This window comes from Phallusia mammillata, chromosome 3 (genome assembly GCF_965637545.1).
Source record: "Phallusia mammillata chromosome 3, kaPhaMamm4.hap1.1, whole genome shotgun sequence".
Taxonomy (NCBI): Eukaryota; Metazoa; Chordata; class Ascidiacea; order Phlebobranchia; family Ascidiidae; genus Phallusia; species Phallusia mammillata.
This window is the reverse complement of record NC_137254.1, coordinates 25370854-25395597: the sequence shown is the minus strand read 5'-3', so window position 1 is coordinate 25395597 and position 24744 is coordinate 25370854. Positions and strand designations below refer to the sequence as shown.

The 24744-nt window shown below is 37.6% G+C and overlaps 3 protein-coding genes across 3 annotated transcripts; 2 read left to right on the top strand and 1 right to left on the bottom strand.

The window, feature by feature from the left end:
* The first annotated feature begins 1450 nt into the window (after nucleotides 1-1450).
* Nucleotides 1451-7249, top strand: LOC145218637 (uncharacterized). The gene is made up of 3 exons (XM_080086042.1): nucleotides 1451-1546; nucleotides 5533-5997; nucleotides 6292-7249. Exons 1-3 carry the CDS (start codon nucleotides 1495-1497, stop codon nucleotides 6858-6860), a joined length of 1086 nt encoding a protein of 361 aa, XP_079942168.1. The 5' UTR covers nucleotides 1451-1494; the 3' UTR covers nucleotides 6861-7249.
* A 3935-nt stretch (nucleotides 7250-11184) lies between these two features.
* On the top strand, nucleotides 11185-16704 carry LOC145218608 (uncharacterized). Its single transcript, XM_080086014.1, has 3 exons — nucleotides 11185-11349; nucleotides 12579-14052; nucleotides 15492-16704. The coding sequence occupies exons 1-3, from the start codon at nucleotides 11286-11288 to the stop codon at nucleotides 15616-15618; spliced, it is 1665 nt and encodes a 554-aa protein (XP_079942140.1). The 5' UTR covers nucleotides 11185-11285; the 3' UTR covers nucleotides 15619-16704.
* A 468-nt stretch (nucleotides 16705-17172) lies between these two features.
* Nucleotides 17173-24716, bottom strand: LOC145218609 (uncharacterized). The gene is made up of 10 exons (XM_080086015.1): nucleotides 24650-24716; nucleotides 22937-23022; nucleotides 22373-22879; nucleotides 21899-22073; nucleotides 21373-21567; nucleotides 20972-21091; nucleotides 20453-20579; nucleotides 18546-18747; nucleotides 18281-18422; nucleotides 17173-17421 (listed from the first exon to the last, which is right to left on the bottom strand). Exons 3-10 carry the CDS (start codon nucleotides 22855-22857, stop codon nucleotides 17260-17262), a joined length of 1608 nt encoding a protein of 535 aa, XP_079942141.1. The 5' UTR covers nucleotides 22858-22879; nucleotides 22937-23022; nucleotides 24650-24716; the 3' UTR covers nucleotides 17173-17259.
* Between the last annotated feature and the right edge of the window lie 28 nt (nucleotides 24717-24744).

The window sequence follows — 24744 nt, the reverse complement described above, 5'->3', positions numbered from 1 at the left end:
ACAACACCATCTAAAGAAACATCAAAGCCAGTTTCTCTCAATTCTTACTCAATTGAAAAAGCTAATGCATAACCCATATTTTTCAACAAAGTTTACAAAATGCTTTTCCAGACCGCAAAAGTACAAAACGTATGTAGGCGTGGTTTCGACATTAACTTGTTTTTGGCTTAGGGAAAGGCGAATTTGGGTTGCAATGTTGCTCTTTGAACTGCAAACTCAATTCTCGGAACTAACGTGTGAAGTATCAGTGTAAAATCGATCTGGAAATGCCTGCGTGGCCTGTATCTCGTTTTTATGTCACGTGAGAATTCGGTTTGGCATGATGGACATTGTATAACCTGGCCAGCACGAATAAAGCATAAAGATGTGACCCAGATTAGGGAAAAATTAGTGCGGACAAGAAGAAGGTCATATTGTGGTCTAGCTTTTTAAGGAAAGTTTATAACTTGCTATCATTTCAGCTTTTAAACTTGGGTGTATTACGCAACAGGATCAAGTTTAAAGCTGAATGACAGTTTGAACATGGGTTAAAAGCAGTAAGTAGTTTTTGTAATAAAATAGGCCATATGAGAACACAGCGAAAATCGTAAGAACAAATTTCGGCCAATCAGAAACGCTTTGATTAATAATTTGTGCAGTAAAATCACCCCGTTTTTTTTAACTTGTTAGAAATGGCTTCAAACCTTGTTAGAAACTGGCTTCAAACTGACAAACTAGTATTTGGAACAAGCGTTAAATTGCAAGGCCATTTACATAGCTGCGCGGTTATAAAAGTTCACTAACGATCTATTAGCGCTTTGAAGTTTTGCATAAACATCGTCATGCAGCAATTAAGGCCATTGCCAACAAAGTTTAAAAACTGCGTTACGCGCTGCAATGCTTAGTTTATATTTAGACTGACATTCACCGAAAAATCGGTTAAAAACAGCCAGGGTTGCTACCCTCGGTCCAGCAAAAGCGAGAAAAACGACAGTGCCTTTGGCAAACGCGGAGCAAAACCAGTGCAGGTGGCATTTCAAATCGCATCGACCTTTCAGAAGGGTGAGACGTGATACATGGAAGAATGAATCATTTTAATCTGGAATAGCGCAGATTTGAGCCATCATAGGAAAAAAGATTACCAGTTAAATGCGCTACGCCGGTTAAGACTTGGTATTGTTGGGTTGGTTGAAGTAAGGCAGTTCAAGTAACGGTTAGGTATTGTAATTGTTTGCTTTGAGCTGAATAGAATAGGAAATGGGTGCAGGCTATACATCGGTACAGGTTTGAAATGTATTATGTTCCTTTGGAAAGAAAAAAATCAAAACAAAAGTTATATTCTGCAAAAATACAAAGAAAGTGTGGATATTCGCCTTGTGTAAATTCAGGAAATTAACAATTTGTTTCACATATTTGGTTTAACTTGGTTTATGTTTCATGTATACTATTACTTCTCTACTTTTTAGGCAGTGAGTTTAGAATTAAGGTAAAAAAATCTGTCCAATTCACTACATAATGCTGCGGTCTTTAGCGATCATCTTCGCAGTGGTGGCAGTGACATTTGCAAGTAAGTGACTCACATAAACAAACTGTCATTTTACATAAAGCCATGTTATGGGAAAGCAATACGACGCAACCATTCGGTCATATAGGTCCCATATTCGTTAGCCTTATAGGCACGATTTTCCTTGCACGATGCTGGGGTCATATAAAAGGCAAAATGTTAAAACTGACAATTGAAATTGGTTTTGCCGACAAACGGTATCTAGTTACCAAGTTGGTTTCAAATTACAGAAAATTTAAATTGGGGAATTTTCTACGATAAACAACGTTGAAGGGAAATATGTAGTTTAATAATGATGTGTCATTATAATGCGATTTCTTGCAACCACAAACATTATGTGGATAACACACCTAGCAAAAACAACTTTACACAAACCACAATCATCATGCTGCACGCTGAAATGTAAATTGGCGAATTAACATATTTTAACAGTGTTTTGTAATATAAAGGAACATTATATGATATAAAAGGATATAATTTATATCCTTGACGGAGGATACCAGTTATTTCTTTTTGCGAGGCCATAATATGAAAAAACTAAATGTTTTATACGCTGACGTTAAAAAAACAAGAAACTTTTACACGCAACAGCATCAAAAATAAGAATCAAATTTAAATTACAAAAAAATATATTGTCCCAATGGTTATTCACAGCAAAACAATATTAAATGAAAATTTGGTTCTACAAAATCATATTTATTTTTCACCAGAGATATACTGTTTTGGTGTCAAAATTTGAAATAATCTTATATTTGTTATAATCCACCGTTTCTCAATGACAAATTTCGACAAAAACACCATTGAACCTCTTGCCTCACATTGACATTTGGGTGACAATTTAAGACAAAGTTCGACCCTTGTCGACTCGATAAACAATCTTTAAAACGTGACGTCATGAACAACAAACCAGCAGGCCGCGAAAACACGTCACACATACGATGTTTGTCTGAAAACTGTAAAATCGACGTTTCACGCTAAAACGTCAAACACCTTTGATGCACAAACAGATAGGCCTTAACCCTTGGGTAGCAAATGCAAGTAAATAAGATTACCGGATGCAAGTTTGCCCTAGGCCTTAAGGAAACGGTAATTGTATAGTGAATCAAGCAACACACCTAAAAGGGCCACCTTAGTCATCTAGGCAAATAGATTGAAGTAAGATTTTTGTTTCCCGTCCTAAGGGTGCTATTGTTACCGTTGCACAAACAACTTTATAAAAAATATTGCATAGATAAACTGTGTGGAAACAAAATGTTACCAAAATAAAAAACAAAACGCTAAATTAATTAACCGGGATCTGTGATTCAAATAAAGGCCGGTAAATCAATTTTGTCGTGGACTGCAACTTCAAAACATGGTTTCACCAAAAAAATGTATTGCTTGCAATGGTGTTTATTTTATAGTCTATGTTCGATTTAACTTATGATATGGAAGCACTAGGGATAAAACAGAACATAGGAGATACATTCTGTGGCGTAAAACTTAAAAAAAACAGTTTGAGAACCACAGACAATCGGAATTTGGTCGTAATCGCTTAGCTGGGGTCAAAGTTCTCATGATATTTGTTGATGCAGTATCGGATTGCGTACAGGTTCGCTACAACAGGCACATCGACCACGATAACACGACAAAACTGGTGTCACGTTAACAGTAAAACGAATGCTGACCTTGCAACTGTGGTTTCATTTACACTAAAGGTGGCTTAAGCCTTAACAATGACGAAAAAGCGATTCCAATGCACGCAGGAGATTCCCTGCTATCGCGCAGCTATCACAAATAAGCAAAAAGATATCTAACCACCCCAGGCAGTGTACTTTAACTGAAGCACACGGTTCTGTGTAATATTTCAACATGTTTGTGGGCTGCAAATCGCTTATTCAACGCTCGTTCATCCTGAGTATTGCTCATGAAGTGTATTGTTCGACGTTGAAAAAATGCTAAGCTGTTTGTTGTGCTTTTGGGATAATCATAGTTTTCCTTGAATCGGGTTTTCAAGACAGTGATAAAAGCCAAGGTATTTTCCAAAAAATGGAAAATTTTGCACTATGCCACACAAAGGGTAAAACGTATTTTAAAAAACTTTATTTTTTGGTATGAAGTGTTTTACTTGCTAAGGATTAAAACTTTTAGTAAAATGTCACAAAACAATCAAAACTTCGCCCTAAAGATTTCCCTACTTGGTTATAAGATCAAAATGCGTTTAAAAGAGAAACATTCCAAGAGCCTGGTTGCGATAACGAACAACATTTTTGGGGGTTAAGGCGGCAAATATATGTCCAAAAATTTTGGAAGAAAATGAAAACAATTTCGACGAAACGTGTTATAAAAACTATATACCTAAAAAGTTAAAAAAGAACAAAAATGCATCTAAAGGCAAAGTTGGACGTTGTGTTAGAATTAACCCTACTCGGCTGAGAAAATGCGGTCGTTAAAAAATCATAACAAAATGGGTTGTGATCATGAAATACCACAAGTTATAAAACCAAAACCAAAAGTTATAAAACCAAAACCAAATGGGTTGTGATCTTGAAATACCACAAGTTATAAAATCAAAACCAAAAGTTATAAAACCAAAACCAAATGGGTTGTGATCTTGAAATACCACAAGTTATAAAATCAAAACCAAAAGTTATAAAACCAAAACCAAATGGGTTGTGATCTTGAAATACCACAAGTTATAAAATCAAAACCAAAAGTTATAAAACCAAAACCAAATGGGTTGTGATCTTGAAATACCACAAGTTATAAAATCAAAACCAAAAGTTATAAAACCAAAACCAAATGGGTTGTGATCTTGAAATACCACAAGTTATAAAATCAAAACCAAAAGTTATAAAACCAAAACCAAATGGGTTGTGATCTTGAAATACCACAAGTTATAAAATCAAAACCAAAAGTTATAAAACCAAAACCAAATGGGTTGTGATCTTGAAATACCACAAGTTATAAAACCAAACTTCCCTAGCTTAAAGGTCAATTACTTGGTAACAACAACTTGAAATAACACTGGTTGCAGGGTTAGGTTGCTTACGGCGTTGCTGTTCTGTAGGTTATCATAGCAAACATCTCGGAAAAGATTAAGATCTTCTGCATATAACGAACATCGTTAGGTGCAAGACATGAAGGGTGTAGGTATAGGGAAGCTTGTTGTATATAATGTTCGTTTGTTCGGATAAAGTATGTAGAAAGTCAGTTTGGCATCAACCTATAACGCTCACCCAACAAACATATCGACCGTATTACACGAAATATAAGATACAAATCATTTACATTCAACAAAACATTGCGATTTCCAGACGGTGACTGTGATTTGATTCAAGCATCCAAAATCTCATTGTAGGCATTTAACTATTACTTTACTTTACTAACTCCACCCGTTCCATCAAACGTCGTAAATTTCCGAAACGCTTTATTTAAAGTTAAATAATGGAAATATCCACCAATAGCACACCTAAAGCCGAAAAAAAAAGTTTTACCCCGGCACAGTTTACGGATTAAACTAAAAAGGAAAACAGTCGTTCAAAACAAAAACGAAGGAGAAAAGCTACCAACACGTTACATGCCCAATAACGGGTACATATCGACGAAAACAAGTTTAAATCACCAAATCAGTTTTTGCAACCGTGACAAACAAGTTACAACTAAACAACTAAAAAAACGGTGGACAAGTTTGAGACTAAGTTTGTTATGAAAACTCCATCACTTCAGAAAAATACCAACGGTTTTATAAACGGTTCAATACGACAAACAATTCTAAGCTGTAGTACAAATGGCCGAAAGATTGCAAAGTCTTGTTTATTTTTGTTTACGCAATGTCCCTGTTGCGATGCTGTACGTCGCATCGCAATCACCGTTTGACAAGATCTTGCAGTAACCTACATTCCTTTGCATGCATACAATGTATTTATCTCATGACCCCATTGCAATGCAGCCATTGACGTGTTAACCCTTTGTAACGTGGCGTTACATTGTATTTTGTGTTTGTTTAGATACAAGATGCGGTCGTCAGCAGTGCCGTGGCATCAAGCGTTACTGCTGTAAAACGAAAGCGCGATCCTTCTGTGTCGTAAGCCCGAGAAGTTGCGTAACCCGTACGCTGTGCAGTCGTGTCAGATGCCCATCTTCCAATCCCTATTGCTGCGGTACAGAAGGAGCCGCCTACTGCACACAAAGTAAAGAGTTCTGCAAACCTAAAAACACATGCGGCGCAGAGCGATGCAATGTGGTAAAGCCGTTCTGTTGTTCCCGCGGAAACAACGACTATTGCACGTTCAGTTCGCGCACGTGCGTTGGCAGGGAAATTTGTGGGACGAGATATTGCGACAGCTTGAGGCCGTACTGCTGTCCGGTAGGTGGCGCACACTGCACGCGAAGCGAGTTCACCTGTAATGTCCGTAAGAGAGCGCCACCGAGCAGACCGACTGTGAGGATCAGCACTGTACGGCGGGATCCCGGTAAGCGTTATATATCAAGAAAGTTAGATGACTTGGTACATTAGACATAGCTTTGTAAAGCAAATACTTTGGGAATGTAAAGTGGGGCATAAAGTTTCGAGTTCAGATACGTTCTCTAGTAATAATGATTAGAAGTCGCAGAAATAGTTGCCTTAATGATGATCGGTCAAAAACTGACAACATCGAAAAGGACAAAAAGTGACAACACGTGTACGATTCATTAATCCAATCAGATCCATAAGTGTGTCAGAAAAGTGGAATTAATGTAGCTTTACAATCTTATTTCATTTGCAGAAGTCGCTCCGTGTGGTCAAATAACCTGCTCAGCAATACGGCCAGTGTGCTGCACACAAACCAATCAACCCTACTGCGCAGTAAGCGTGCGCAGTTGCCTCTCGCGTCGAGCGAATGTATGCGGAAGCCGATTCTGTTCTTTGCTGAGACCTTACTGCTGTAGCTACCGCGGCTTGGCTTTTTGCGTGGCGAAGCAGAGTCAATGTCCGAATCTATCTTGTGGTTCGGAGACTTGCAGCCGAACAAAGCCTCATTGTTGTCGAAAAGGTGGAGAACCGTACTGTTCAGTTGGTCCACGTTCTTGTGTGTACAAGCAACGCTGTGGCTTGGGATATTGCTACGCGGGGAGACCACAGTGCTGTGGAACAGGAAAATACGCAATGTGCGTTGACGATGAACGGAAGTGCGCAGCGACTGTAAGACCTCGTGAACAAGAAGAAACTATTCCTACAGCAACCACGGTAGTTGCTATTATTGGTTCAGCGGCAACCATCGATAAAAACGGACCTGAAGGCACGACCACAAGAGCGAGCAGCGGAGCAGGCTCTGGTGCAAACTTCTTGCAGTAAAAGGCGATTGGACAATGACTCAGTGTTGTATTTTTTGTGTTTTTTCATCAATTTGTACATGCCACATCAGGTGTTTTGTACAGTGTACATAGCATTGCTAAATGCTGAAAAAAGCAGAGCAGACGTGGCTTTTGCACCTCGTGCGACAAAATTACACATTTCCAATGATATTCGTCTAAAATTAGCGCTAAGTTTTATTTCTGTGTACTGCAACCTACGTTTCCATATCACTGCACGGAGACTAACTATCAAAACCATTCACATAGATGAAAAGATCACAGACTTTCTGCAAGGCGTGATATTAGTAAAGTCACGATTATGTCATAACACCATCATGGGCAACTGTAGAACCTACATGATGAGCAATAGCGTAACAACAACATGGTCAATGCAAATATGTTTGAGTTAGTAGAGAATAACTTAACCAGCATTCAACTAAATGCCTCATTTTCTTATCACGTGATAACCAACGCCATATATAGCTTGGCACGCAATGGTTCGATGGCCAGTGTTAGACATAGACGAAAAAAATCACTTTAAGGCAAGACAATCTGGTGTTAAAGCAAGCATATGTTGGAGAGCAGTTTGATATCATTGTTACCTTACCATATAGCAAAGCATAATCTGGGCAAAGTTAAAGTGCTCGTATTGATGTAAAGCAGGGGTGGGCAACCTTTGTTACTGTAGGGCCAATTATAAATGTCAAAATTGGATCGCGGGCCGCACATGTGCATAACACAAAGTGATTTTGCCTTGTTTCTTACCAAATGTGCTTAACTACAAGTATAATTCGTATTTGATTCTAGCCACATTTTGCCAGATCGCAGAAAACTAGCATCAGGCGCATTAATCAGCTCAAAATATGTAATAATAGGACTCGTTTACCATCAGTACTTTTGAAATCCAAGCATCTCTGCGGGCCGCACAACCTTTAATGAAGGGCCGCAGGTTGCCCACCCCTGATGTAAAGGGTCAGAGCAGTGATTCACAACTTGTAGCGTACGTTCATTTGAAACTTTTGAAACAAAGTTAACTTATATGGAAACAAATGCGATTTATATGTCAACCCATTAAAGGCAATGGGATTTTATGGAACTGCGTGGGTAATGGGTAAACAAAAGTGGAAACCACTGCTGTGTTACAGAATAGCGTTGGACTTCGGAGAATCGGTTAAGGTTCAGTATCACTAACCAGGAATAAACATTTAGCAATAACCCAAAATAGTTAAGAATTAGAAGTAGCTTGGATTGCAAAGAATTTTTGCACCATTAACTTGAAGGCTTGATGTAAGTGGATGGCGTCATCAAAAGTTGTAAGCCTTAAGTAAAATCAACAATACTTGAATGCAGTTACTGTAGGCTTTTGGCAGGCAATTGAAATGCGAAGGCGAGAAACGATACACGGTCAAGTAACGCGGCTCAATTAAAGCAGATTCTACGTAAATCGCAGTTAACAGTGGCAATCTACGAGGCCGAGTGGTAATTGTCATGTCTCGTTCTGCGTGTGGGAGCCGAGGTACAGAAAAATATCCACGGGACAATAACGGGCATGAAAAAATGCTACGATAGCTTGTTTGGAGTTCGCTGGTTTACCGCAAAAGCAGTTGTGGTGATTTGGAAAGCGTTTATGTGTCCGCGTAACAACGTGAGTTGAGTCATAACATTTAAATGCATATGCAGAAGAAACATATTGTGCAAAATACGCATTTTATTAATCTTTCTTAAGTGTGTCCTATATGCCTAGGGTAAAACCCTGATTTCAGTTTGAGGCAATCAGACCGTCTTAAGATATAGGATTGTTCGCATACGATCTCGTTTGCAATTTGCATTCAAACCAGGGTTTTATTGATTACTATACATTTGTCGTGCAATTTTTGCAAAAAATTCGCGAGGTATGTAAACGTAAATTATCCAAAAATCGCAAAGGAAATTAAACATTTTAGGATCAAGCACTAAATGCTACCTTGCCGTAGGAAATCTTACATAAAAATCTTTTCCACAAACTGGACGAATACGATATAAAAACGTTTTCCTTTATCCGGTATAAAAAACGCTTGCAGCCAGGCCATAGCGGACGTCATCAACGCCTGACCCGACCAGAACAGTTTAATGATTCCAGGGCCATCGAGCAGCGTGATTGCAATTACAGTCAGATGATAGGAGATTAATAAGTGGGCGGAACTATGCTCTGGGCATCGGCTTAGATTCCTGCGTAAGTTATGGGCAGATATTGGCAGACGCCATAGGTAACATCATGCAGAGTTGTTATCTAGTGGTGATTAAAAGGGTTTAGGATTGAAATTGTTGCAATCATGTAAAAGTATTACAAATGGCTTGAATAACTTGTTGAGCTTCGTACGTAAAAATGCGAAAAGTGTAATTGATAGTACATAGTGATAAAAATACACAAAAAAACGGTTTTGAAAAAAATATATGCTATTTTTACCACTGCGCTGATAGTACGCTTTGGCATTAAACAAAAATACTGTTAACAATGTACGGTATGTAAATGGCGGGTTATAGTGATTGATATGGCACAATAATAAAAGTTCGTTACATTAAGATAAGTTGCTCGCATTGCAGAACCTAATCAACGCATCCGTCAACATGCTGATATTTAGGCGGTATCAAGTTTCAGTTGGTAGCTTCATAAATTTCTGCGGCACATTTTTACAGTCGGTGCATTCAGGTGAAGTTATATTAAGGTCAGTGTATATCAAAGACGTGTTTACAGGATCCTATAAAAGCCAATATGCACAAAATGTGATGATATAGCGGTACACGCAAAATAACAGGGCATTTGGCTAAGGCAAACACCTGAAATGCTTTCACAGGTGCGATCACGACGGGATATGCTGCAAGACGTAAACAATATACCATACCCGGAATGGTATTTAAATAAAGTACAGTGAGATACGGCAAATGTACCACGTATGTTATCAGTCGTGGGGAATATACCACGCAAGGAATGGCATTTAATTGAATGTAGAGGGCGATTGGTTGTGCATTGCAGTATATGGCGAGGGGCCCAGTGTTCGCTGGATCACGTTTATTCTTGGTACGACTACTTATAAACAACAGGGGGTAACACATTTGCATTGAGGGTCATTTCGCAGTTAAACATTTGAATTCAGGGGCTATGTCGGCTAAAGGCTGCTTTACACTGCAGAACAATTGTGCTTTTCCACAGAAAGTCTTAGTTATGTATTTAAATAGAGAAGACATCACATATAAGATAAATGCTAAGGATAGGTTATATAAAGCGGCCCGCACGACCATCAATGTTATCTGTTCTGTAGCATGACAAAGGCATGTGACGTTTTTGTTGTATGAACAAATGCGAATCTAGGCTACAATTTGTAAAGTAGTAAATGTTTGTAACAAAGATTGAGGGGTCTGAATAAAGGAGTGAATGTACACAACATAAATGCATGAAGTATATTTAATAAAGTGGGCCACACGATTATAAACTAATGGCCACTTTACAGGTAGGCAAATCATGTGTTGTTTCGTTGCATCAAGAAAATGTGGTATTTTTAGATAAGAAACACAAAATTGGTGTTTCAAAGGATAAAATTACAGGGACCAATTTAAGATTCATAGAAAAGATTAGAATTAGAGTTACGTAACGCTCTTTTCAGGCTGCAATTAGGAATGTTTTGTGTTGTAATGTAATTCAGGCACCAATTCTATAGCATATAACTCTTTGTGGCATTGTAACAACTTTCAAACGCAGCCACAAACATTGTAAAAAACAAGCAAATTTTCGGTGAACGACAAGAAAAATATCAAGGGAATTTTATAATTGCTGAGTTATGGCTTTCATGAGCCTGTAAATTTAAGGTGTATTTCAGTACTCTGACGCAAGGACAATCCTGACACCGAACTTTAAAGCCGAAGGCAGTACAGCGAATGATCGTGAGTTCCCAATTATTACATATTTAAGGAGCTGAAGTCATTAATCGTGACTGCTATCAATGAAAATCATTCTGTCAAACATAAACTATTTACACGGGAGTTGAGGCGAAAATCATATTGTGGGTAAACCTGTTGTACGATTACCATAAGCACGCGAGTCCAGCAGGTCAGAAGCTAATTAAATGCGCTGGACATTGAAAACAACCAAATTCCGCGATGACGGATTACGAATTTTTTATCGGATTATAGCTCTCTTTGGCCTGTGCGAGATTTTAGAGAAAATCACCACAACGAAATTTGATCTGGGTTATTCCCAATACGGGATGGTCACTTTTGTGGCCAAAGTTGTGACTTTGTCTCGGACGACTCTTAACTAGTGCTTAAACAGGGTTTTGCTTCGCAGGAAACAGACAACCCGTAAGCTCTAATAGAAAATTAAAGTAGGAGTGTTTAATTGCAGTTATTAATTAGTAATTGTCAAAAATCCGTCTGAGGGCATTGACAAATCATGGAGCGACCAGTCTACGTTTTATTGTTTGTTTTCAATCTAATTCTGCTGGTTAATGCACAAGGTGAGTGATTTTTTTGTAAAATAGTTGCAGATGAAATGAGCAATAACAAACCTCATTTGACTAAATTTTCGTTGCACAGATTTTCAAGAAGTTAACAGTTAAAAAAGCGTTAAACTACTAAAAAAATATTGAATATTTTACTTCTGATAACTTTATAACATTGTTTGTTTATAATTATAGCTATGTACAGAGGCAAGATATTTCCCAAACCCTATTAAGAAGTATTGTATTGCTAGTGTTATAGTCCCAATTTTGTAACAGTTTTTAAAGGTATATGCGCGTGACGTAGCCTTGCAATAAAACAGTGTCGTAATAAAAGCCTAAAAATAAATATTTGCCCAGCCTCACCACATTTACACCGGTATGCATATGAAGGTGACTTTAATGTTGTTTTAAACCTTGAATACAGGATTGGTCCGCGATTTGACTGTGTAATCTGGTACAGTCGCGTAAACAAAATACCACAGCCTTCAAACTAAGCCAATGAAGTCAATCAATGTCGCAAATATGGCACGTACCACTAGTGTAATGCCAAATCACGAGTTAACATGACCACAAGGCATTTTCTACTAAGATCATATTTCGCAACTTGGCAACATACTGAAATTGACGGAAAACCCGTGTCAACTATGGCCTAATATTACAGCTTGAAATCTCATTCTACAAATCACAACGCCATGTTAAAAAAGGCTTTTGATATTCACATGCCACAACAGCCTGTCAGTCACCATTTCAGCCAATAATCGGTTGAACACCACATATTGCATTTTCTGTCAGAAAAGATTTAGAGAACTTTAGGGACAAGGTGACAGAAACATTGAGGTTTAAACGACTTGTATTACTTGTAACTGAACGATTGAAAAATTGTACGCGAGTTATTTCTTTAAATTGCGCTTTAACGAGAAACATACATTTCGTTGTAACATAATAGAAACCCACTTTATTATTAAAAACTTCCTCACCAGGCAAAATGTAAATTTAGTTTCTTCTACCCGAATTCATAAAGCCCCTTAGTGTATTACCTCAAACCACATTACTGGAATTTTATTCCTTGACAGTTATACGAATGATAAACGGAAACATTGCCAATAGCTCTTATCCGGATTCATTTTCATCATAATTTAAAAACTAACAGCATTTAAAACTAGCGTTTACACCAATGCCATAACAATTGGATATGTACCTTTAATATTTCGTACATCTCTAACCAACATACGATTTTCAATCAGGGCTTCAATGTGGACTGAAAACATGCTCTTTTGTGAAACCCTACTGCTGCATGAAAGGAACCAGTCCATACTGTACAGTAAGCTCAAGGAATTGCGTAGCACGCAGTCTGTGCGGAATATACGTTTGTTCGGTTAGCAAGCCTTACTGTTGCGGATCAGGCAAGTTTGCCTACTGTACAAAAGCCGGTCGTAACTGTGTGGCCACCATTTGTGGCAGTGGGTCATGTACTGAACGGGAACCGTATTGCTGTGGAAGAGGAACCTCAGCCTTCTGTACAGCAAATCGAGAAACATGCCAAGAGACGTCTTGCGGAGGTGGACGCTGCCCAGCTAGTAACCCTCACTGCTGTAAAACAGGACTGGCTTTCTACTGTGCAGCTGACAGTAGCGAGTGTGTGTCAAGTTTTGAGTGTGGCACTACCTCGTGTAATGTGGTCACTCCTTTCTGTTGTGAGATCAATGGTGACAAGTACTGCACGGTTAGCAGCCAAACCTGTGTCGCGAGAACACAGTGCGGCATAAATTACTGCTTAGCTGATCTGCCTTACTGTTGTCGCCAAAGCATTGATTCCTTCTGCACATTGAACGAGGATATATGCGCTAAAAGCTCTCCTCCGCCTAATTCAGACACCACGTTCATTGAGCAAATTTCCTCCACATCTGCCGTTACAACATCCATTGACTTATCCACAACGCAAGCTTCAGATTCAGATCTGTGCGGCGACCAAGAATGCTCAGCAGTGAAGAGCCATTGCTGTCGTTTGGGGCCAGATCCATACTGCACAGTGAGCCCGCGAAGTTGCGTTTTTAAAGCAGAATGCGGGGCAACATACTGTTTTGCCAGTGCACCGTATTGCTGTATTCACGCGGAAACTCCGTTTTGTACCAACGACGACTCGGTTTGTCCAACCACAAGGCCAGAACCAATCATTACAACCGCTCCAACTACTACTGAAGAAGAAACAACGCCTGAACCCGAAACAACGACCCCCTTTGAGCCATATACCACAGCCGAAAGAAGACCTGAAAACAGCACTGAAGCGACTACAGGCTGGGAAACAACGCAAGCATTGGATATTACAGCAACCACTCCAAGTGTCGATCCAACAGCAGTCAATGTTATACAAGATACAACAGCATTAACTGTTATAAATACAACGCCTCCCACTGGGGACAAAGATGTTGCAACCCCACCAGCTGTGGTAGGAACGAATCAAGTCTTAACCACTTCACAAGGTATTGTTACAGATGAGGTAGGAAGCACCGTATTCGTGGAAAACACAACATATACTGGAGAAGATCAGACAGCTGTACAGGAAACTTCCACTATACCTGAAAAGATTACTACAAAACGGACTGGAATTGTGTTGGTTAATTCGAAAAAGCCAACCAATGAGTTTCTTGTACCTTCTTCAACGACAGCTAATGAAAAAACAACAAATATAGATGGAGTTGTTAATGAAGCAATACCACAGTAAGTCATTATGAAAGTTCAAATCATATTAACTTCTTAGGAAATGTTAAAAATGGTTCTGATTTTAACTGAGTATAGACAAGTACCAATTTCAACAAAACGTTTACAGAAGGCTTTGGTTTTTGGTAAATCATTTACGTTAGTAAACCAACCCTGAAAAATGAATATGTAAGATGAATGTTATAGTGTAGTTCTCAACCTGGGGTCAAAATTTTATCCATAAATATATAAAAGCAAATCATTTCAGCATTGTCGTTTTAAAGCAACCGGAAGGGGGGTAAAATTTCAAGGCGTAAACAACACACAATTTTGAGTTTGAGAACCTCTTAAAACCTCTGTGTTAATGCCTAGTGATGAGAAAAGCACCAGCCGTTTTGAACTCACGTGCCAAACGGAAAGTTGTAAACAAACACCTGTTACTTTCATCGCACGTCAACCCACGGACCACGAAGTACTTTGATCAAGTGGAACAAAAAATCCCACGAGACGTGGTTACGTTATTTCGCCACGAGCAAAACACTCTTAATTCCGAATACCCACTTCATGTCCAAGAACAAGCGCTTACATAATTGGAATACCGTTCGGCCGATATGAAAGACTAAATCAGCACTTGACAACGGTGTAATTAAGTAACGGCCATGACAATTTTTCAGCAAATTTCAAACGAAGTTGTAATGGCCTACCAATTTCAAAACAGAGCTATTTCAATCCAACATGCCTTATACGTTAAGGAACGTGAAACAGAATGCGAAGGTCAAAAGATATTTCATTAAATGCCTACCATGACTCGAGCGAAATGAAAGTAACGTTTCGAACATTAGCAAGTTGATCGTAAGGTTGCAAGATGTAAAAAAACTGCAATTTACTTAAGGCATGATTACGTACAAAAGTGATGTTCGTCACGAAATGTACGCATCAGTTACCATGTCATTGGCGTATTTTTCGACATTACACAGAAAATGACCTATCTGACATTTAGCGACCAGCGTCATCTAAATAGATTTTCGAATCAATCATCTCGCAAATTTACAGCGAAACCTCCTCAATATGCCAAATAGTCACCAAGTAAAAATGCTAATTTTGTAAAGGGAGCAGTTGTTCTTAGCTTGTGGGTAATTACCCTTAGAGGGGGAACCTTGTTTTTTTTTCAGGGGGTATTAACATTATCTTTTTCAAGTTATCCTTTTGTGATGTCATAGTTAGTAGTTTTCGATTAAGAAAAGGGGTTAACAAAATGCATTTGGCTGTTGTTGGGGGTAACATTACTAAAAAATTTAAAGTTGCAAATAAAGTTGTGGTGCTTATGTGGATTCAATATTTTCTAATTTTCTTTCTTAAGTATAACAAAATTTTCAATTAAAGCATCAGCGGGTTTTGTTAGTGATGATACTCCACTTACAATAAGTTTCAAATTGCTTACCATGTGTATTTTCTCGCAGAAACCTGTTGATTGGAGTAGTGGTGGCCGCTGCAATCATCTTAATAGTCTTCGTGGTTTTCATCGCCGTTCGTATTCATCGCAACAAGAAAAAGACAGGACTCTACGTGGTGAACTGCGACCCCTGAAAACAACCAACGGGAGATGAAAAACAAACCACCAGCCTCAATAAACATGCCCTTGCGAAGGACAATCGGGAAAAAAACAGACCGAAAAACTTGTTCAAGTCACTGTAACTGTTAAAAACTGAACACGGTACAAACAGTTAAAGAATTGATTCGGTTGTTCTGCATAGTTCAAGCGATTCGATTATGTGCTATGCTGCTTACTTCGGTGCGTGATATGTCATATAGTCACTGACTTCACCCTATGCCCGTCGCGACTTAGTGCGTACGTCAAGTCATGAGATAACACACACCATATATTACCGTATCCGGGCTTGGGTAATTTAAAATCACCCTTTACAACATTTTTACCCAATAAAGAGTCTGTACAGATTTAAAATTTAAGACATTAGGTTGAGAAACCTTACCCAGAGACACGTGAATATACAAAGGCCATTTTGCCATATTTTTACTGTATATTACAGAAAAAAATGTATTTCCTTCAAGGGAACAATGTATAGATATGTCAATGTCGACTATGTTGCAAGCAAATATCTCCACTTTATATAACGTTTGTAAAAAAGGTTACAAATCGTTTTTATGTCAATGCTGTTAAGTCATTGTATAATTTTTCTATGTTGTGTTTATTATTTTCAACTGTACAAACCTATTTTTGCTGTATCATCGTGCAACAAACTGTTCATATAGGTCGAAATGCCTACCATCATTCCACCAACCCTGTTATCTACAGCGTCTAGCTAAGCCATTCCGTTTATGGTTATACGTGACTTTGACAGAAGTCTTTCGCCGGCACATAGGCTGGAGACTTGTTAAAATTATAATAATCGTCATAATTCATGTGAAGTCTATTAACGAAAGTGTTGGTCCGGGCCCTAATTACATTTTTGAGTAGGACTCATACTTAAGCTAAATTGTATTCATTTAACGATAATTGGTGGTTGAAATTTATGTTGAAAAGAGTATGTAGCAAGTATGAGGAGTTTTAAGCAGTATTTGTTTGTGTACTTTTATGCTCGGTAACAATGGTAACTGTGAATTTTTTGCATCGCACCGTACTTGCCTTTTGTCATTAAAAGACACAAAAATCAACATTTGGAAAGCTGGACTTGCTTTAAATACTAAAACCATAGAGTTAGGATACTGGACAGATTTTCAATTTAGCCTACTAAGTCGTTTTTTATTGATGTGCTAGTCTACAAAACTGGGGCTAACGCAGTGTTCGCTTTAGGTAAATTTTACGTTTAGGGGTTTATTTAATTAAAAAAGCTATGGTTTTACACCACAAGTTCAGAAAACTAAAAATACTAAATCCTTCTATTTTCACTCAGAACCTTTAAAATAATTAGATTAAAAACAGAGTTAAAATGAAGGTAACAAAACTAAAAAAAAATTTGCATAATTTTACTGCACCCAACTAATAAATATCTAGGTAATAAAAAATGTAGTTTCTTTTCAAAGGGTGAAAATTGTTTGAGTGCAGCACAAGGGTTTGTGCGTAAAAAATGGTTATTTTAGTAGTGGCCGAAACACGGTCCAGACTCATTAGCTTTATGTCAATCGGATGTAATGAGTTTATTTGGCGACTTCACAAAATACGGACAACAACAAAAAACACAACAGGAACTCACGAACAAAAACGCAAATTTACACACTTGTCCAAGTTTTAATAATTTTATTTTGGTAGTTTCCCGCCGTGAACGCAAGACTTTGGATTCTGCGATCAAAACGTTGGTTTTCATTGTTTGTTAGTTTTCTCGCCATTGCAACGTTGTCAGACCAACTTGAATACGATGATCGAAAAAATATCTGAAAATGAAAGTTTCAAAATTAATATTCAAATAACTGAATCCTTTTATTTTGCCCAACTAGCGGCAAGATGTCCATGTTTTAACTGACAACATGCTTATAACCAGTGGTTTTTAACGTGGAGGGTCGTTTGTCATTTACCTGTGGGTCGCCAAGGCTTTTGATAAACAATTAAAAAGTAAACGAATTCGATTTAAACTTATTTCGTGTTCCATTACAAAAAAGCAAGGCTTTATTACGTCCCTATAGAGAAGACAATTCAATGCAAGTGCCTCGTGGGCAATCTGATGTCAAAACAGGCATTACAATTGGATGGACCAAAAGGCAAGCTTTATAGACCCAATTTCTCTTTGCCAAGAGTGAGGGTTCATCCTAGCAACTATGAAAAAATATGGAAATTTATGGAAGGGGGGTTGTAAGTTACATTTTGTTACTAAAGTGGGTGGGGGAACGAAAAAGGTTGAGAACCAATTTGTTGTGGTAAGCCTTCACTTAAAAAGTGACAAAGATCCATCCAAAAAATGTTATTTCGGCACCCTTTATGTATCACGGGACGTTTTCATTTGGAAACACGTTATGTCCAAAATGGTATTCTGGCAACAGCCATAGATGACATAAGTTCTTACAAAACATACTTTCCAAAATTTACATACCAAAAACAGTTACAACATAACCAGCAATAACAGTCTTGACGTAATCTGCTTTGTAAACAGTATGACGCACAATGAAACAAAAACAAACTTTCAACCTTTCTTCAAGGGCAAAACCTTTGGGGATTTTCCCATGACGTAATGGCAATATGCATTGACACGTGCCAGTGTGACGTCACAACGACACGACGCGTGACACAAGGACTTACTTGACTGTTGATGCAAAGTTGAGTCTCGACAAGGGACACAAAGTCGTTTAAGTTTGTTTTGAGGAATTCACAACGATCCAAAATCATTTCAGAAGACAGAAAGTTCAACACGCTCTTTGAATTGAAGAATTTAAATCCAGTCCTGGTAAGTTTAATAAATAAACGTTTGATTAATTTGACGAAAAAATACACCAGTTCAAAACTTTTACAAAGGTATTTAGAAACACATATTAAAACCTAATTCTAAACTAATTCAACCTCTTACACATTTTTTTCCAAGCCTTCCATTAACCAATCCAGAGCTTTAGGTGGAGCAGCAACGTAAACATAAATTACGTCATTCTGTGACGTAACTGAAGTGTTGTGAGTGAGATATTGGTAAAGTGATCGACTCAACAACTGTGCATCAGTGTTTGAAACTGCATTGCACATTTTTACCAAAGCTGGGTTTCGATGTGCATAGTTATCTGTTAAATAACAATAGTTCAGGTTACGTAAGCTAAACTATACATAATGTCACAGATGGAGTGCAGCATTCGGTCAAAGGCATTTTGGGTTCATTACAGCTGGATAGTACGGCCAACATCATGCACCTAAAACATGACACGTTTATGCGACGTTTTGTCGCTTTTTTGTCATTACAACAAGACTCTTTTGCGTAAAAAGGTTCTAAACATGGAATTTTGAAAAGTAAAATGCAAGAAATGTCGTTGTACTGCACGCGCATCAATATTTTAATTTTAAACTCATAGTTAGGCTGCTTCTAAAATTCATTAAATTTGTTAAATTTAAGTCAATGCAATAAAATATTTAAAAAAATATAGATAGTCAATGCAATAAAATATAACCAATGCCTTTCTTTCAAATGTAGTGAATAAGTTATGAACGCTTTACCTTCTAAGTAAAACATTTTTCTGTAAGGCGTTTAGTCAAGGCAAACTACATAATAAACGATTGCCCTTGGTGGGGACAAACCTACATAAAATCCATTCATACATACGCTCCACTTAATTGAATTTTGCACATGTACAGGTTTTGTTACAGTTATACCACGCGTGTAAATTATGTGTTGATTAGGTTGCAGACAGACGTCCAATCATTCTTAGGACTGAACGAAACTGCGACACAAAATTTCGTGGAATCGTGTACTGCACGTTTCAAATCAAGCGATTGCATAATTTTCAAGCTACCATCGTGGCATAAGTCACACATATTAGGGCCCCATTCTGTTGAAGGCATGCTCTATGCAATCGGTTGGTATTTCACGTCGTAGGATGCCAAGAAATGTTGAGTTCGCCATATATGTGAATGCCAAAAGTTCCTCTTATTACGTAGGTTAACATTAAATGTCGAAACAGATTGGGCAAATTTTAGATTCTAAATTCATGTAATGTTAAGTGGTATTGTGTTTTGTTTTTGCACGCGATAAAAATGTTAAATCCTTAAACATTGTATTGTTTGTTACATATACTTAAGGTGTTTCATCAATCAAATTTTACATTTGTTTGCTACAGTAAACATACCGAAATCTTTAAAAAGTTCGAGGGCCAAAATGTGTACATAAATGCAAAGTTACTTAGGATTGTAAATAAAGGCTATTTTGAACAAAGCCACATTTTGGTGACGTAACTCCTAAATTTCTCATTTGTTTAACTTAATATTGGTAAACTAAGAACATGCCGGTAATTTACCAGATGTCCTGTAATTGCGAAATTTAATGACTCAAATTTTGCACCACTAAAAACTACAAAAACCCAAATTGCTGCCCTGCCCATAATGTACATCACAAACGGATTTTAGAAATAGCCATTTTGAATCAACAAGGTGATAATTTAAATTCAAAATTAGTGCGTTTGTGTTTTCAAACGTTAAAAAGCTGTTTTTAGCTCTTTGAAAATGGTTTAAAGCATAAGTTCTTAAACTTTCTTTTCTCGTTTTTCTAGAGCATTTCAAATTTATCCATTAAGGGTGAATTTACCCCAGTGTGGAACTCCTGGGATTTTGACGCGAGTATGCTACGAAATTCATTTTAAAAAACAAGCCATTTGTAAAAAAAAACCTTAAACGTAGGAATTGCATGGGCTTTTGGTCGCAGACATGCAAAGGCCGAGAACATTTGATAAAAAGCGTGTCACTTTTAACGACTTTATAGGACAGTGAAAATACATTTACGTTTGTTTTGTGGGTTTCCCCCAGGTGTGCACATAAACTTGTAGAAGTCTTCCTTGTCGTATCTCCAATGCATGGACATGTACGGTGCGCCAGATAACTCGTGCTTGATGTATAAGTTTGCGATTTCCTGAATAGACAGTGAATTGTTATTGATGATGCCACGTGATATCCGGCGTCAAGCGTGCTTTGCGAGCTTAAAACCAAAATCGACCCGTTAGCGACATCTAACGAATGGTTCATACTGACAAATCATGCTACAAACACTTCTTAAAAGCTACTAATGAAGTTTGTACAAAACAACTATTTAAGCCCAATTATATATTTATCATAAACAATTAGGGTTTTATTGTCAAAGTGATTTGAAATAACAAATGTATTTCGAGCAGAAAAAGAAGTCTGCCTATTCGGAACATTGCGGCATTTTTTTTTGTTTCATTCTTCATATGCAAACCGCGAAATGTAATTGAACAAAAGTTAGTAAAAAAGTGACAAAACACAGGACTAACAACCCAAACTGACCTGGACGTATCCTGGCAACTGGGTGTTCTTCACAATTAAGCCGTTTAGCGACCAGTCGGCGAATACGCTTGCATTGTGTATCATATTTCTGTGTGACAAATCGCGCATCTGTGCTTCCGTCTGCAATAATACTTAACGATAAAAAGAAAAATCAAATACTTACTAAAACAAAACCTTTGATAAACACCACACATGAAAACACACGACCCTTTGTTGCGTTTTCATTTTATATATATTTTTTTTAATTAATACCACTTTACCAACTAAACACGCCGATGATCTAGCTTTCAATAAATCAACACTAGTTTTTTAGGAATAGAAAAAATATAAGAAAATTACTTTTTGCAAACAAACATTAAAATCCCTCCCTATACCAAACTTAGTTTATGAATTTTACTCACGGCTTTATCCAGTTTCGGAAATGAGACTTCTCGAAAAGGCATTGCATAAAACGCACACTGCTGATCTGAATCAAAGTGACGCAAAATGTCTTCAATGCTGCTGTTCATACGGTATTTGCAGCCTCGATAGTTTGGCAGAAATGGCATCTTTAGCCGCTTTTGCAATGGCAAGTCCACCACACTACCGTTTGTAACCTGCATACAGAAAAAGTATATGATGATCTACAAAAAAAAACACTAGAGTTTGTGACCTTTTAAATGACGGATTCAAACGAATGGCTGTTTGCAAGTTATACGTTTGGAAATCTATGAATTAGAGGTCTTTAACCTTTTCTTATCATTGCAATAAAGATCTTTTTAAAATTACAAAACACTTTTTAAAGCATAAATTGATACAGCCCGTCCAAGGATCACCGATTTTACAAAGTTTAGGCATGGCACGATTTAATTTAAAAACTGCTATTAAAAATAAGGTAGTTTTCTCAATGCACAAAGATTCAGCAAACGTTTAACTGACTGGTCAAACCTTGTTGAATAAGTCGATGTCAAGTTCTTTCTCGGCAAGTTTAAGTTGATCTATCGTCCAATCATTGTTCAATGAAGAACTGAGGAGAGTGACGTCAGGCTGGCGTGGGCAGTGACGTTTGTATTCTGATATCGAAACTGTACGGACGAGACTCTGAAGAGCTGAAACTTCCAATCTACAAAAAATAGGCATTCTGACTCATGGTACTATTATAAAATTCACCATGACTAACTGTATACTACAAAACATTTTACACATAATAGAAACAAATATACACCTTCTTTAACAAAACATTGCAGTGTCCTAAAAACACCTTTCAAATTTTTTAGGTGATAATGACAGAATCAACGCAGAAAAGAGTTCATCATTTAAGGGTACTTTACTTAAATTGTTATGTTGTGCAACCCTGGTTCAGAATGTTATAATGCACAGAGCATTTGACTACGTAATATCAAAAAATTAAAATAACCCCACCTATGATTCGCGTCTATTTCTTCAGCACTTCCGACGCCGTCCGTAAAATGTTTGTGAAAAAGTGGCAACACCAAAGTCCTGTTTAACCTCAGAGCAACATAGGCTGCTTGCCTCAATCCAAATAACTGATTATTCGGGCCGTTGTACAACCAAGGCAGTAGAAATCTGGTTTGTGAAGTTTGAAGTAACGATTTCTTGTTGCCAGTCAGAATTTGGTCACTGGTAAGCCAACGTTCACATTGCAACGGTTTGCGGCACGTGACACAGCCGCGTGTTCTTATTGGTGCAATTTTGCGATCATTTGGAAGTACTTGCGACATATTAGATCCAATAAGAGTTTCATGTTTGTGGTCAAACTGACTTTCACTTAATTTGATGTAATTAAGTTCCAAGGCCGTTTGATATGCGTAGTAGTTTCGTTTCGTTGAAAATAACAACGTCGACAAAAAGAATATCGCACAAATTCGAAGTCGTGAATACATCATTCATTATTTCCTTTGCATCTTCCTAAAAAAAGACAAGACTTAAAACCCGCCGATATCTACTGTCATTCGGTCAACTTACCGGTATAATCCGGTTACCATGCTTTGTCCACAACACGTCTGCAATCCAAACCACAGCTTGTTAAAGCAAAACTTAACTCTCCGGGTCTGTAATAACCAATCCAGTGTCGATTTAATAACAATTCTTCATTAACCTTGCTGGCTGATAATTATAGCTCATTATCTCGACATTAGCTTGGGTGGTATAGTTCACATTGTAGCTTAGGCTAGCATTTATGTACGTAGCTTGTTTATCACGTGGTCCAACGTGAAACCACAGTTAAAATACTCAGCAGACAGGTTTGTCCTGATTATTACGGCGCAACAATAAACAAATCCAACCATAATACTCGCGTCAACGTGGTCTCCTTCATAAATAGACTTGTTTCAAAAAGGCTAGCACCTGTTCTATGTTGTACCTTTTTCTACAGAAAAGATGGTAGTTTTGGAACACTATATGCGGGTCTGTTCGTAAGTTTAATGGTGAAAATAACGGCCCTAATAGACGTGAAAAGCGACATGCTTGATTTTTCAAACGTTTCGGCAAATGCTTATGCCATCATCAGTGATATTCGCCTATTTGGGTTGTTATTTTCACAGTTAAACTGCAGTAACATACCAGTTTAGTTTAAATTCACATCCTTTTAAGCTCGCACTAATGGGTCAATAATCGAAGAGTTAGCTGAGATATTACTGTATTCTGAGAAGACGCAAATACCATTTTAAAATGTATAAAGGTAAAACACGTTTCAAGTCCCTCATGCGCGCTTGTACTCAACTACATAACATAAAACGTGTAGCTGATTTAATACTCTACACCGAATTACCAAAAAGACAGCATAATAAACGAAACTCTCACAAATCTGGTACTCTTAAAACATACAAGGCGTCTGACTTTACCTAATCTATGCGGCTTATCCGAATTACGGCGCTGCCCTTCAAATCTCTTTATTTAAAAGGCCAAATGCCGAACAAAGGCAATTTGCCCTGAGGCTGAAGCAGTTTGCCAATACGCCGCCGTGTTATATTAGTTTGCGAAGCTTGTGCGAATGTTTGTTGACGTTGACAACTATGCTTCTAAGGTCAAGCAATTACTGGCCCCGGAGATTGGGAACATTAGACAAGTTTAATAAGCACTGGATAGGCCGGAAGCAAGTTGCTGACAGGATGTTGGGGTCGTAATTTTACTTCACAAAAATTGCTGGGTTTTATGTTGTATGGCTTATGAATGCAAATAAACGATGTTTAGGGTCGTAATTTTGCACAAAAATTGCTGGGTTTTATGTTGTAAGGCTTTTAAATGCAAAATAAACATATATACAAGTTGTAAGTCCTATTGCAGATAAAATGGCCGCTTAATAATTTTACTGATATATTCATAAAAAGTGCAATTTTTGTGTGAAAAAGTTTTTATAATTGTAAAATAAACATTCATCTAGGAAGTCTTATAGAAGATAGACGCGATGTTATTTCTATAAAACGCTCATAAAAGGCCTGAAATTGTACTAAAACATTCACAAACATAAATGATATTAATGTTTTTTTTCGTGTAAATTAAATCTACATTTATCCATTTTGAAAGTTGTTTAGTATTTAGAAAAAGGGGTATGTTGGGACAATAGCGATTGTATTGGGCGGCGCAAGTCAACTACCAAATCGACCTAACCTAAAGTCTAACAATGTACGAACAATTGCGTTTTTCTAGCATGATGAATTGTATGAGAGAGACAAATACCTTCAACGCCAAAAAACGAATCACATTTCGGATTCAAACGAAAAAGTGTTTCGACTGTTTCCCACAAATTCTTCCACATATCACCGAGGTTTCTT

Coding starts and splice junctions, on each gene's coding strand:
- LOC145218637 (XM_080086042.1), top strand. CDS start 1,495: ATGCTGCGGTCTTTAGCGATCATCTTCGCAGTGGTGGCAGTGACATTT. Junction 1,547..5,532: donor GGTGGCAGTGACATTTGCAA/GTAAGTGACTCA, acceptor GTGTTTGTTTAG/ATACAAGATGCGGTCGTCAG. Junction 5,998..6,291: donor CACTGTACGGCGGGATCCCG/GTAAGCGTTATA, acceptor TTTCATTTGCAG/AAGTCGCTCCGTGTGGTCAA.
- LOC145218608 (XM_080086014.1), top strand. CDS start 11,286: ATGGAGCGACCAGTCTACGTTTTATTGTTTGTTTTCAATCTAATTCTG. Junction 11,350..12,578: donor TCTGCTGGTTAATGCACAAG/GTGAGTGATTTT, acceptor ATTTTCAATCAG/GGCTTCAATGTGGACTGAAA. Junction 14,053..15,491: donor GTTAATGAAGCAATACCACA/GTAAGTCATTAT, acceptor ATTTTCTCGCAG/AAACCTGTTGATTGGAGTAG.
- LOC145218609 (XM_080086015.1), bottom strand. CDS start 22,857: ATGATGTATTCACGACTTCGAATTTGTGCGATATTCTTTTTGTCGACG. Junction 21,568..21,898: donor ACATCGACTTATTCAACAAG/GTTTGACCAGTC, acceptor TTCTGTATGCAG/GTTACAAACGGTAGTGTGGT. Junction 21,092..21,372: donor TTCCGAAACTGGATAAAGCC/GTGAGTAAAATT, acceptor GTATTATTGCAG/ACGGAAGCACAGATGCGCGA.